The 15,038-nt window shown below is 40.2% G+C and overlaps 1 protein-coding gene across 1 annotated transcript in view; it reads right to left on the bottom strand.

Moving 5' to 3' along the window:
• ADAMTSL3 (ADAMTS like 3) overlaps positions 1–15,038 on the bottom strand; it is a 367,623-nt gene that overhangs the window by 313,160 nt on the left and 39,425 nt on the right. The window contains exon 3 of the mRNA XM_069983695.1: positions 4,178–4,297. Coding sequence (XP_069839796.1) covers positions 4,178–4,297 — 120 coding nt within the window. The remainder of the gene's footprint in view (positions 1–4,177; positions 4,298–15,038) is intronic.

Below are 15,038 nucleotides of genomic sequence, written 5' to 3'. Positions count from 1 at the left end.
AAAACGGCAGACAAATGTGAAGTCAGACAAATATGCAAAAAGTCAGATCCAAGAAGGCAAATGGAGGATAAAAATTGGAGATGGTAGCAAGATAAACTGTGGACAAAACAAACGGAGAACGAAAGCCAGAGACGGCAACAAAGTAAACAGAGTTCGATAGCCAGAGATGGCAACAAGGTAAACGGAGGTCGAAAGCCAGAGACGGCAACAAGGTAAACGGAGGTCGAAAGCCAGAGACAGCAACAAGGTAAACGGAGGTCGAAAGCCTGAGATGGCAACAAGGTAAACGGAGGTCGAAAGCCAGAGACGGCAACAAGGTAAATGGAGGTCGAAAGCCAGAGGCAGTTGCAAGATAAACAGAGGCCAAAAGCCAGAGGTGGTTGCAAGGTACATTGAGGACAAAACAAACGGAGAGAAAAGCTAGAGAGTCGGTAAGAAGGTAAACTGAGGACAAAAACCAAGGACGGTAGCAAGATAAACAGTAAACAAAGCAAGGTACAGAGTCAAAATGCAAAGATTGGTAACAAAACAGACAAACGGTCAGAAAAACAGAAAGGCTATGTTCACACAAACTTTTTTTCAGTCTAAAATAACAGACGTCATTTAGCTGTCTGGCCTCCCCTCCAATGACTGCTGCTGGACTTTATTTTAGTTTGGGATTACTAATTGCCCTTTGGGTGTGGCTTAATTAAAAATTCCATTGAATTTAACAGTAAGAACGGAGAAAGAACTGTGACAAAAGAAAAATTGCGTGTGAACAACTAATAAAAAACATCTGCTGACGTCCAAAAATAATTGTTATGATCATTATTTTGACGTCCACGGAGATAACGTCTGTTATTCAATACACTGTGTGCATTGGACGTCTGTCTTTCCATTGACTTCAATGCATTGCATAGCAGTAAGTTAAATCGCGGCAAAAACGGACGTTATTTTAAATTGCAAAAGCGGACGCCTTTTCTCTATCTTTGACGTTGTGTGGACATAGGCAAACACTGAATGCAAGGCAAAATGCAAGCTCAAGATCAAAAGGACTAAGCTAGTCAAAGCTAACGAGCGCACTGGACAGAAGGAAGGGAAATATCTACAAGGGAAACAAAGTACAGGACAGAAGGACAGAGGGGGAGAGACCTGTCCATCAAATCACAGTCGGCATAATTATCAAAAAGGCAACAGCAAGGGTAAGGGTCCTATTCCCGATCAACAATGTAAACGAACGCCGATCTGCTAGATCGGCGCTCATTTACTGGGCCTATTCCACGGCCCCGATGATCGTTAAGCGAGGGCTGCAGGGACATCGTTACAGATGTCCTTGCAGCCTTTGTTTCATACATTACCTGTCCGGGCTGCAGGTCTTCTCCTTCTTCCTCCTGGTCCCGCGCCGCAGCAGCTTCGGAGCGGCCTTTCTGAACTGACAGATCGCTCAGCCAATCACTGGCCGCGGCGGTTCCAGCCAGTGATTGGCTAAACGGTCTGTCAGTTGAGACAGCCCCGCTCCAAAGCTGCTGCGTTGCGGGACCGGGAGGAAGAAGGAGAAAACCTGCAGCCCGGACAGGTAATGTATGATGCTATTCCACCGTAGCGATGCGCTGGTGGCGAACGATGATTTTAGGTCTAAACCTAAATGAACGATCAGTCGATGACACGATCATCGGTTGAACGTTCTCTCTATTACACGGAGCGATATTTGGATGAATCGGGCCGATTTGGCCGATTAGCACTCCGATTTGGCCCCAAGTGCAGGGAGAACTGAAAAGCATGGAACAGACAACTAAAGCAAAGACAAACGCAAACGACAAAGAAAAACCTGGAGTGGATTATTAAGGCCAAAAGAGTAATCTCTGGCGCAGAGGTTGAAAGTTCACCCTAGAGGACGGCACTGATGCCTTATCAAGCACGGACCTAACAGAAGTCTTTTTTTATTACTTTTGTGTAGTCCTAATCTTCAAACCTCAATTATTATTACACTTATTGAAGCTTCTATTAGAAAACATCTGCTTGTAATTTCCATTTTGATGTAGTTTTCACATGATGGAATCCATGAGACTTTGACTTGTGACTTACCTATTAGAAATGACTGAATCTCTTCTTGTCTCTGTAACTTTGCAAGTAGCTAGTCTTCTCAATTTCATACTCATTGCTAGACATAATAATATTCTTTAAAGTCAAGTTGGCTCTTCGTGGAGCCGTTGTCATATTGATTTCACCCATCTTGATCAATACTGACTGTTCAACTTATATCTCATCAGTTGGCTAATCTATTCATCAAGCTTTTAAAATCATACTGCCTCTCACTTATCTGCCAGACACTCCAGGAATTCACCATTGTGCCCAAACATCATCCTGATTAGGAATATGACAAATTTCATTATTTCCTCAGCTCCACCAAAATATAATTTTAACAATTTTCTTACAATGATAACAGTGAAAAAGCAGTTGGCTGCTAGAGACAAATACTATTATATCCACACATAGCCAATTGGTTGGGAAAATTTCAGCAACTGAAAATGAGCTCGGTATATCTGATATTTTATTTTTATAATTTTTTTTATACCAAACCAGGAGTGGGTTGAAAACACAGAAGCTGTGCAAATCTTTTCTTTATAATTTTGACCTGTCAGTCCAACTGCTGATTTTGGTTGAAAAAAACACCAAAAGACTGACGGAAATACCATGTGTGCACATAGCCTAAAGGAGTATTACTATTATAAATTGATATTTTGCATAAAGTTCTTTTCCTAGTCCTGGAGTTGAGTTACAATGTTTTTAAGTTATACTGGTTGTCCTGGAACACAGTATTGTTGTAATTTGTGGGAGCTAAGTTAATACATTTGATATACTGTATAAAGTGGAATCTCCTAAAGGGGTTGGCCATTTTATAGTAAAATAGTTCAGTGTCCAGTATTAGTAAGTGTACTCATTGTAAATACTGACAGACGTTCCCTGTTTACCTTATATAGTTAAAATCATAAATTTATTTAAGGGCTTTGCTTTCGCCTGTTTTTGGCCCAAGTTCTATTTATGAACCAGTAATCGACGGGCGAGTATTTTTTAAGGTGCAACTTTTTTTAATCTGCCTGTTATTCACCCAAAAATTTGCATTATCTAGGTTTTGCCGCCAATTTATAATTTGCAAAACTGATGCGGGCCTACGTCTGGTCAGTACCAGGTGAATTTGTTTGCGCAATTTTTTGCGAATATTCTGAGAATGTTGTATTCACAAATTTATGAAAAGTTTGTCCTATTTAGCTGGGTAAAAATAGAAAAAACAGACAAAAACTGTTCATACACCATCATAATGACGACTGTTTTTAGTGGACGGCCATCATTAAACAGCAAATAACAGCCGTTATTTATAAACAACATCCATTAAATGACGGTCATCCACTAAAAACATCCGTTATTATGGCAGTGTGAACACAGCCTAAGGCTATGTTCAGACCTCGTAAGAGACCAGCCGTTCCGTGACCTGGCCGGGTCACGGAACAGCCGGTTTCTGAAAAAATCATCCCAGCCGGTACTGCAGTGATGATATTTACCCCCGCAGAGTTCTGATGTGGCTGCATCCGTGCGCGACTGCCTCAGAACTCCCCACAGCACACTATGGAGCGAGTGGCCGGATTCGCTCACTCCATAGTGTGCAATGACATGGTTTTTTGCGTCCGCCAATCAATGAATAGCGGCCTCAAAAAAACTGACATGTCAGTTGTTTGCGGCACCACTAGGGATCCCCGCTGGAGCATACACTATGTGTATACGCTCCGGACGGGATCCCATAAATGGCAAGGTAAGGTATATTTTCATAATAATCACGGCCTTTATACATTGTGTGAACACAGCCTAAAACTACATGCAGATGTTGCCCTTTCAATGCAAGAGTGCTAGACAGTGAGCTACAGTGCAGCTTTGGAGAATGATAAAACTGGTGTATGTGCTCTGGGAGAAACCTACATTATGAAAATTCCCACTTTTTAATCATTTCAAAATATGAGTGAATGTCTAGAAAACCATATCAGTCATGCCAAGGTGAGCCGGGCTAATTTTAGACAGAGATTTTCTACACAAACACTATCTGATAGTAATTATAATGTTATGGCTGCATGCATCCATGATGTCATAAAGCAGAGTAATGGATTTCTCATATGAACATTTAAAGAAAAACAAATCATTGACTCACTTGATCATCATAGCGGTATGTTAGAAACTGCTCTCCTGTAGTATCTTCCAGGAAACTTCCTTGTGGAGAGAGCGCAAACTCAGGAAGGAAGTACGCTCCTTGTTCCTGCTCAGCTACAGCCTGCACAAAGAGAGACACAAGTTTTTACTACACAGACATAGAAGATTGTCGGCAGAAAAAGACCACTGGGTCCATCTAGTCTAAACCGCTGATCAGGGAGATCGGCGTATACTTGCAGTACCTTTACATGACATGAAAAATCAAGGGGCCTAGGCCACACAAACAATCCTTGCATTGTTTGTGCAGCTCGGGAAACTGAGAGCAGGTGAACTCTGGATCAGGATCAGGTGAACTCTGCTACATCAGCCCTAAATTATAATAATATCTCATAGTACATGCATGCCCGGGGCTTAGGTAGCAAAATATGTATATTTGAGGATAAGCCGTGTTATGTATGTATTTCAATGTAAAGTACATAACTTGCAGGAAGTATCAAATTTAGTGTATTTCTTCAAATATCGTTTGCGCAACTGCTATACCACATAGAAGCAGTAAAAAAACATCATTGAGGAAGAGTCAGTTTGCTAGTATGAGTCAGATCCATGTTTAATGATGTGTATGCTTCCACCAAATATATGCAATCACTTCCTATTCGAATTAACTTTATAAGTAGCATGCCAGCATGTTTAGTAGATTTACGGTGCATTTACACAGTTAGATTAAGTTTATAAATTACAGCAAGTGACCCATTTTAAATGGAATATGCAGAAATCCATGTGTTTGCCGCCAAAAGAGCCCATTGAGATGAGCAGAACAGACTTCTATGGTCCTTCTACACGGAGCGATTAACCTTATAATCTGCGTAAAACACTCGCATTTGGGGGATTATCTGCTCGTGTAAATACAGCTAACGATCAAGTGACGAGCGTGGTCTTTCAACATGTTCTCAAATTGTGGCTGGTCGATTGCTGATAATTTGCAGATCGCTTTGTCTAAACAGTCTTTTGCAGATTCCCCCTGCTGTGTGGGTGAGCCTTAAGCGATCTTAAGACGATCATAAAAACAACGTTTTTCAAACAGTTTATCTCTTCGTCTAAACGCTGATCGACATAAAAACCGAATAGTCGCTGCAAAATCGTTAAGCGATTGATTGAGTGGTTTATCGCTCCGTGTTAAAGGACCATTAGGCTGTGTTCACACATAGCATTTAATTAGTGTTAATTAGCGCAGCAAATGGAGCAATTAAATGCTAATTAACGCTAACACTAATTAAATGCTATGTGTGAACCTAGCCTTAGGCATTGTTTACACACAGCGTTTAATTTGTGTTTAATAAGCGTTAATTAGCGTTATCTTGTCCCTTATTGCCAAATCGTGGTAAAATATTGATGGTTTTGCCACAATTTTGATGTAATTGTCACAAAAATAGTGCTATTTTACCACAATTCACAAGAAAATAACGCTAATTAACGTTAATTATTCGCTGTGTGGGAACACAGCCTGAGTTGCATAAATCCAATCAGTTTAATAGTTGTCAATTGTAACTTGATATAGAAAGTGGTTCTATACCTCAAAACATATAGAAGTTTTCCAAATAAAATATACTAAAAGTGGATTCTGCTACAGAGAAGTCCTGATGCTCCTTATGTCCACCATAAAAGTCTGGTGGTTCTTATTTGTTTTCAAGGATGGCAACTAGGGCTTGGCTTTCAGCAGGTGTGCTGGCTGCATCCCACAGTCTAAACTTGATTAACACAATGAGCTGTGTATATACTAGCATACCCAGCATAAGTGAGTGTCCTTAAAGAGAATGTGTCAGTACCTGAGGTGCTGACAGTGTGCTGTAGCTGGCAATCCCCTTGTGAGCATGGTACCTTTTGGTAATTTATCTTGCATATCATACTGTAATCAAGAGTCAAACAGAGGTTGTAGCTCAGCGTTTGTGGTGCACTCTAGCACGCCTCTCCACTCCTTCCTCCTCCCTCTTCTTCATGAATAATCAATGCTGCCCGGCCTCCTGCTTGCTCAGCTGTCAGACAGTGTCTGCCAACAGAGGACTGATCTTCAATCAGATATAGCTGAATCTCCTGGCCTGTGTTGGAGCTGTGGTTTAGGTTTAAGACACCTGTCTAGAGACCAGCAACATTTTGTTTTCTTTGGTTCAATTCCCCTTATTAAAATGGAATATATTTATTTTTCTTTTCACATTGTATAATTTTTAAAAATGCAAATAATTCCCAATCAGGTCTCAATGATGAGAAAAAATAAATAAATAATCTCATCATTGTATTAAAAAAAAACACAAATCTGAAAACTAATATGGAGTATTAGAGAGTAGCACAAATGCTGAGCCACTCCTTTTTAAATCCTCTTCATTACAGTAGGAGTAATACTCACTAAGGGCCTGCCTACTAGAGAGCACTGTCAGCACCTCAGGTAGGGCCTGAGTGCTGACAGATTTCCTTTAATCTATCCATGTGATTCTGCAACTGGACCCATTTTTACCCTATGAGCACTTATGTTCCTATATTCCTTATAATGTACAGTGGCCAAATACTTTCCATTATAGAGCAGCAATGAAATCAGCCTGACTACATCATATAAGTCTTTTCTTTTTCTTTTTTTTTAGGTGGGAGGGGGACCTTTTAAGTGTAAATTGGCTTGAAATGTGAATCCCATTCAGCCATAACAGTCCATATACTAAACAACAATGTGTCTGTAACCCAGCACATATCATACATCTCTATCTAGACACATAGTAAGTGAACTCCTAACACCAAACTTTACGTCAAGATAGTTTTATTCTGCATTATGCAATGAACAAAGTCTTAGTTGTTATAGAAAATCTGCCTGTCGTCTATGAGATGTATTCGCACTTGCATATACGGTTACTATAAAAACTATGTGTAGCAAAGGGGAAGGAAATAGGAAGTAGTTAGTAGAAAGCAGTGAGGAAAACAAAATAGTGAATTGGCAAGATATGAAATAATACATTCTTACTTGCATGAAATTTGCTTAGATGAAACAGGCTCTGACTACAAATAAACATAAGACAACACAATATAACCTTGTGACAGCATGCCACAATGCAACAAATCATGAAAAAAGCCAAACATAATAAACTGCTACATTGGAAATAAACAGAAAAAAACGAATTCAACTTCTTTTTCTTTAATAGTTGCTCTACCACCTGCAACACATTTACACAGTCAGGACTCATGTATGAATGGACCGCTGGCAAGAATTAAATTTTTCATTCAAATATAACTGATATCCCTGGTTCACAGGAGAATAGTCTCCAGAATGGCTGACAATGGTTGAAACTTCCTGTCCCCTTTTCAAGGGGGAAGAGGAGTTCATCTTGCTGCTCTAATAAGGGAAATACTGTGAAAATATACACAGGGTATATTATAACTATTATGTAGACAACACTGACAGCCCGGGGTCGTGAAATAAACAGCATGTGTTATCCATCTGTAAAAACCTTAAATGCTAAATATTAACTCAACATAATTCAGTCATTAGAAAGTCCAAGAAACAAACGGAGAAGACGAGATATGTGGAAAATGACTCACCAGCCATGTATTCTTAAAACAACATTTTTAAGTTCATATTGGGTTCATTTTTCAGTTTACAGAAACACTTTTACAATCCACCTGCTGCAGACAAATAGCCTTGCTATATAGTTTTCTGTATTATATTATACAGGACATTGGCAACCATTACGCTCTGACCTCTTGTTTTATCCTGGTAGTACAGTATGGTTATTTCTGGAACTGTCACTTAAAAAATCTTTTGACATGTCAGACATGACAAGTTTTGATTTGAGTGTTGAGATCCCAACTGATCATTTGATATAACCAGAAGAAGAAAATGGTAGCACTCAGTTACAATCTTCATTCAGCTGCATTATGGTGCGTTTACACGGAACGATTATCGTTTGAATTTTCGCGGTAATCAGCTTGTTTAAACACAGTGAACGATCAAGCGACAAGTGAAAAATCGTTCATTGTGATCTTTCAACACATTCTCAAATCGTCGTTGGTCGTTCACTAAAAATTCGTAGATCGCTTTGTGTAAACAGTCTTTCACCGATTTAACCTATGTGTGAGATAGGCTTAAGCGATCTTAAAATGGTCGCAATAACGATTTTTTTTAAACGATATATCATTCCATCTAAACGCTGATCGTTATAAAAAACACATTGTTACTTTGAAATCGTTAATCATAAATTGGATTTTTCTGTCATATAAATATCAAATGTACTTTAGTTTCCCCTAGACCAGGCATGTCCAAAGTCCGGCCGGAGGGCCATTTGCGGCCCGCGTTCCGAACTTTTACGGCCCCCCAGGTATCCAGCTTGCTATTATCTGCCTGTGTTATAAAGCATATAGCATGTAGCATGTAAAATGGTCGGCCCTCGCACATGTTCACTTCATCAAATTTGGCACTCTTAGAAAAAAGTTTGGACATGCCTGCCCTAGACCATTAGGAATTTGCTTTTAGTATGCTTATTCCTATTATAATGCTGTAGTGAGTTACTGAGCATGTGTGACCACCAGCACTAGACAGGAATGTTAGCCATGTTCTCAGAAGGAAATATAAGAATATCGGGCGGAGCCATACCAAGTATTTAACAGCCATTTTAAAACAACCAAATCTTATTCTAATTGTAATAATTTTTACCCATAAGCCCTAATATGGGTCATCCTTATTGTCCTGTGGCATCTCTGCAATTCCTTTTATGTGGATATGTTTTGCAAACTAGCTCTGCCATGTTAAGGGCACCAAGTGATCGTGTAGTCACATTCCACCTTCTTTCCAAACTCCCTAACTTCTATCATTTAATGATTATGTCACTGTTCTCGTCTTACATACTAGTTACCTGACTATTACCATGTCTACTAAGGAAACATATCCAAAATATGAACCTTCCCCACTCAAGAAACTGACAGTTCTAATCATGTTTTGATCTTATACACCTGTAATTGGAAGCTTATAAGTCTACAGGATATTTTATTTTCAGATTACCATGGTAACACAATGATATATAAATACAGTATCAGGCCATGTTCACATATCGTGAAACACTGGCCGTTCTGTGACCCGGCCGTGTCACAGAACGGCTGCTGTTAGTGAAAATCATCCCGGCCGGTACTGCAGTGATGATCTTTGGTGCTGAATTGGAATGCGGGCGCATTCGTGAGCGCCCACATCCCAATTCACCATTAAACACAATGGAGAGTGCCGTCGGAGCTGCACACTTCATTGCGTGACCTGTCAGGGATGTGCTTGTACAGCCGCTAGCGATCCCAGCAGGGATTCCCTCAGAATTGAGTCCATGTATGTTGTGTATTAATCAAGGCCGTTGTGTAAACATGGCTTCATAGTAATATAAGGGTAAATTATACCCTATTGTTTCATTCACCTTTTATTGTGTACAATAGCCTAAAACTAAAGCCAATACTTAATCATTTAACATACATATGTATTAACCCTCTGCCGGCTGGCAGGAGGGGAGCACTGATATGATTATATAAAGTAACAGCCCTGTGTCCCTGCACTCTTGCACAGTATACTTTACTGTACACTCTCCATATTTAAAATGTAACTCAAAGCCCCCCGCCCAAAAAAAAAAAAAGTTTCACCATGTATACTGTAGTGTTGTTAGGGGAAGAAGACCAATGACTTAATCACTAAATACAAAGCTAGTGATGGGTTTGAAAAGAGGAGAAGTCTCTGTCTTTCCTTTATATGTATCCTCCATTTATTATCTGGTTCCAGCTTTGCCTTTAAAGAGGATGTCCTGTGAAACTGAATAAAGGCAGGCAGGGGGTGCAAAAAAATAATAAACAAAGTAAACTTACCTGTTCCCATGCCTCCATAATGACGCTCCTGTGTCCCGCTGAAAGCTGCCAGATGTAATTTTCAGCTGGAATCAGGGTTCATCACATATCCAGCTCTTCCAGCTGCAACGTCACAGCCCACCCGAGCAATTGCCCACACAGCTAGTTAGTGACTGGGACAGTGTCACGTGGGCAATCGATCACCCGGATATGTGACATTGCAGCTGGAAGAGCTGCAGGTGGCCGGTGGAGGTCAAAGGTCCTGGGAGCGTCTGCTACGGGGCATAGGGATGGGTGAGAATTAGAGATGAGCGAACCTCGAGCATGCTCGCGTCAATTCGAACCCGAACATTCGGCATTTGATTAGTGGTGGCTGCTAAAGCTCTAAGGTTGTCTGGAAAACATGGATACAGCCAATGACTATATCCATGTTTTCCACATAGCCTTAGGGCTTTATCCAACTTCAGCAGTCACCGCTAATCAAATGCAAACAATCGGGTTCGGATGAACTCGAGCATGCTGGAGATTCGCTCATCTCTAGTGAAAATACTTTGTTTAGTGTTACCCGTCCCTTGCCTTCCTCCCTTTTTTCAATTTCAAAGGACTTCTTTAATAACTGCAATAAAAAAAATGAAGTTTTAAAAACACCCAAAGGGGTTTTTCTTCTAAAGTAAGACATGCCCTCATTTACTGTTAGGTAAGCGTCCAACAACCAGGACCACCAATGAGTTTTAGAAATAATTCACTGATTTCTCCAGTTGGTGGCCAGAACTATAACACTGCCCATCCTAATGATACATCATAATATTCCGAGAAGGGAATAACACTTTAAAGATATAACTGACTGCCCTGAAAACTAAAATAAAGTAAATTTACATATTGAACAAAAAAACTTTAACAAATTATTCAGGCCTTGGTTTTTTTTTTTATACTAAGTAAAAGTAAGTGAAAAGGCAGGACAGACAGATATTTCCTCTCGCATCTGGCAAAATAAAAAGGCCACATATTTAAGAACTACTGTATTGCACAAATGCTTAAGCTTGGTCCTGTTTGATATTTCCCAAATAAATATAGTAAATGCATAACCAGAGTTTCATTCCAGAGGTGTCTGCATAAATGCCACAAACTATAAAAAATAGTCAGAACTGAAATAACCTTGTAAAAATATAACATATTATTATCCAATTAATTAGAAATTACCACACATCTTTCAAAAACCATAAATCTCTACACACTTCCCATATAGAACAAGGACCCTGGCTTTCCTTTCTCACACAGGTTTTATTATCTAATAAACATTTTGCCATTACATAGAAAGTGCCTATATAACCACACAGGAAGCCCAATTGCTTAAACCGCAACCCAGATCCCCAGAGATGGTAACAAGGGAGGTTAGTGGGTGTTACAGGGTTTCTGGCGAGATTTAACCTGTGCCTAGTTCTAGATATAGGTCTAATAACAATTAGAAAGTAAAGAGAAGTAACTAATATTGATCATTTTAGTCCTGTGGGTCTGACGATCGAAGCTCAAGATCAGTTCCAGCATTTTGCATTTATATTACGCTAGGGTAAAACTACAACTTAACCCCAAAAGAGTGTCATATTGGCTTCTGTTTGGGTGGTATACACTGAGGTTACTATATGGATTAGCACAGACTTAGATAAGTGCTTAAAAATGTTAGATATTGTGCAGTATTCTGCAGTTATAGGAAAGATAATGAACAACCTATCCTTATCTCCCCTTGCTCTCCTGATACCCTTCTGCGGCATCTGCAGCACAGCGCCCTGGCCAGTGATTGGCTGAGCAGGTTGTCAATGACGAGATAAGTTTGTCTCAGAAGTGGCGGCTGCTGTGGTCAGCAATGAACATGGAGACACTATCGGAGGGCAACAGGGGAGCGTGTAGGAGTAAGGATAAGATGTTTATTATTTTTCCTCTAACTGCAGCACAATACCAAAGGTTTTTCAAGAAGCGGATAATCTCTTTAAGTGGTAAAGTGAAATACAAAGACAAAGCAAAAATTACAACAGGAAGTCAATACAAAGGCAAAGCAAGAAACACTATGCAATACAAAGAACAAGATATAGCAAGCGATGACCCCCCCCCCCCCCATACACCATCCATCAGAGGGTAGTCCCATTTATGGATATCAAATAAACAGAAGATTAGTGCAACAGAATAGTGCAAGATGCCACAGAAAAGTATAGCTTGTTCTTTTTTTACTTCTTTGTTTCTTGTTGCACGTTTCACTCTTTGGGGGCAACTTATCAAGAATGGTGTACCTGTATGCCATCTTAAATAAAGCCCTGCTTCCATGAACCCTATTAGAGTTACTAAGGGTTGCATGCCTCATAATTTTTGCCAGTAAATTTGGTGGACCTGGGCCTGCTGGAAGGAGCAGGTGTAAATTTTTGCCGAGATATTTGTCTACTAGTAGGTGGAAATCATTAGAAATCAGGTGCAGGAGAAGGCCGCAACTCCTCCAGCCTTGTTGTGCCTCCTGGCGTGCCCACCAGGCAAGCAGAGCGTACGTTGCAGAAAAGGCACAGATAACTAAGGGTGCATGAGTTGATTTTTGCACACTATTTGCCGCTATACCACCATGAATTTTTTAATTGGATATATAAAGAAGAATTTTATTCAAAGTCACACTTGATCATCTTGGAATTTTTGTTTAATAAACCTTAGCTACAACAATGTATCAAAAAGTTTTTTTTGTTTTTTTTTTAAAACAACCTTTCTTGGGATATGTTATAATAATGATAAGAAATCTTGCGCTGTTAGCAGCCACTGGAACAATCTGAATTGAGGCGTCCTGGGGCAAGCTGGGAGGATAAGAACAGAAAAGTCTCATTATTTGCCAATTGTTTAGTTTCTAGAGAAAAATGGGTTTTATCTAAACACTGCAGTATGAGCAGTGCTAGTCAGACTAGCTCTCATGCTCATAAATATATAACACATACCCATAGATAGACAGACGCCAGATAGAGAACTATATAGCCACAAATGAATACTGCAGAAAATGTCTGTGGATACTTCATCTTTGTAACCATATGTCAACACGCAGAGCATCACCATAAGCATAATGTACTGTGTCTCCTATCAACTATACAGAAGAGAATTTCCAGTCTGCTTTATCTAGAGTTTCTAGGAGGAAAATTAGTATTTCTATAGATAGCTATGAACATATCATTAATTCTGAACTCTCATAGCAAGAAGGGTTCCTCCTGCGCGACTTGGAAACTGTGCACAATGATTTTTTTAATCATTTTGAAGAAACCTTTGCAGACATTAAGGGCAATGTCCACTTAGTGGATCCTCAATTCCCATACCACTCAAACAATGTCAACTAGGCTATCCCCTCCTAGAAATACTAGGAACTGTTTTTCACATTTGCCACGTATTTGTCTGTGTTTTTTATTAATACCCCTTGTGAAGTGGACACAATATATACAGACGACACTACAGTGATACAGTGGATCTTTATTTTGGATGAGCTTTCAAGGAGTGTTCTTCTCTACGCATGTTATACCTAGTGATGAGCAAACTTGACAAACATTCAGGTTCGGCATTAGATGTTCAAGTTAGAACACTCAGCATTGCACTCAGCTGCCTGGAGAAGTTGGATGCAGCCTGAGGGAGTCCTTGAAAACATGAATACAGCCATAGGCTATGTTCCCACAACTTTTTTCCCCTTTGTTTAAAAGTTGTCCTTCAATCTGAGTTTAAATTGACGTCCGTCATTTCGCAGTTTGGCTGCCCGTCAGTGTTGATATGTTAATTTAGTTTGGGTGGACTAATTGGTCTTTGGATGTGTCTTTAATTGAAAAGTCCATTGAATTTAATAGTAAAAATGGTGAAAGGACGGTAAAAAAAGAAAAACTGAGTGTGAACAACTAAAAAATAATGTCTGCTATTTGCAAATGACGTCCGAAAATAATTGTCATGATCATTAGTTTGACGTCTGTCATTTTATACACTGTGTGCATTGTATGTCCGTTATTCCATTGACTTTAACACATTGCATAGACCAGGGCCGGCATCAGCACAGGGCTTACCTGGGCAAGTGCCAGGGCCCACAGCGTCTCTAGTGGCCCAGAGAGGGAAAGGGGTCCGGTATTCTGATGTTCGTCCCCTCGCTAAAGTGCAGGGAGAGCGGTGAACATCAGAAAACACAGGAGACAGAGCAGGACCTACACAGAGAGAGAAAAAGGCAAAAGACCTTATGACATGACCTGCAGGTCCTCAACCTTACAGTGAAAAGAGCAGCCTGACAAAGAGAGAAAGATGGAGAAGATGAGCTGTAAGTGCTGTGTGTCAGTCAGTATCAGTGTCTGAGTTAATAGTGTGTGTTTGTGTATGTTAATGGTGTCTCAAGTGATTGCGCACAGTGTTGGATGATGGGTGCATAGTGGATGGATGAGGGCCCTGCTGAGGCTGTGTCTCCCAAGGGCCTTGAAAAACCTAGACGTCAATTACATTGCGGCAATAACAGATGTCTTTTTAAATAGAAAAGGCCGCTGCTTTTACCTTTTTTTGATGTTGTAGGCTGTATGTATATTTACCTGGCAGCCCTAGGGCTTCATCCAACTTCTCCAGAAGAATCAAATGCAGAGCGTTCAGGTTAGGACAAACTTAAAAATTCGGCAAGTTCACTCATCACTAGTTTTCACATATCTCTCTCTCAGCCACATGCAGATGAAACCTCTACCACATGTGGGGGGCGATGCCTGCACAATACCAGTAAATCCTGAAGAATAGCCGCAGCATACAGGCATGGTACTGCCACAACATATGGCTGAACACTTTTATTATCATGGATGTGTTTCTGACCCATGGGGCTCACACCAGTCTGGAGAATGAAAGGGCAGTGGTCCTTCTAGCATTTCTTCTACACACTGGTGTCCACCATCTATTGAAGGAGTTGGTCACTCAGTGGTTAGACCTGTCCACTTAGTCCTGGGTTGAAATCCCTGTAATGACAATCTTTATACAGCACTGTGGAATGTGTTAGT

The sequence above is a fragment of the Dendropsophus ebraccatus genome, chromosome 1 (assembly GCF_027789765.1).
Source record: "Dendropsophus ebraccatus isolate aDenEbr1 chromosome 1, aDenEbr1.pat, whole genome shotgun sequence".
Classification (NCBI taxonomy): Eukaryota; Metazoa; Chordata; class Amphibia; order Anura; family Hylidae; genus Dendropsophus; species Dendropsophus ebraccatus.
Note: the sequence above shows the minus strand (reverse complement) of the source record. Positions and strands in the feature narration are given on the sequence as shown.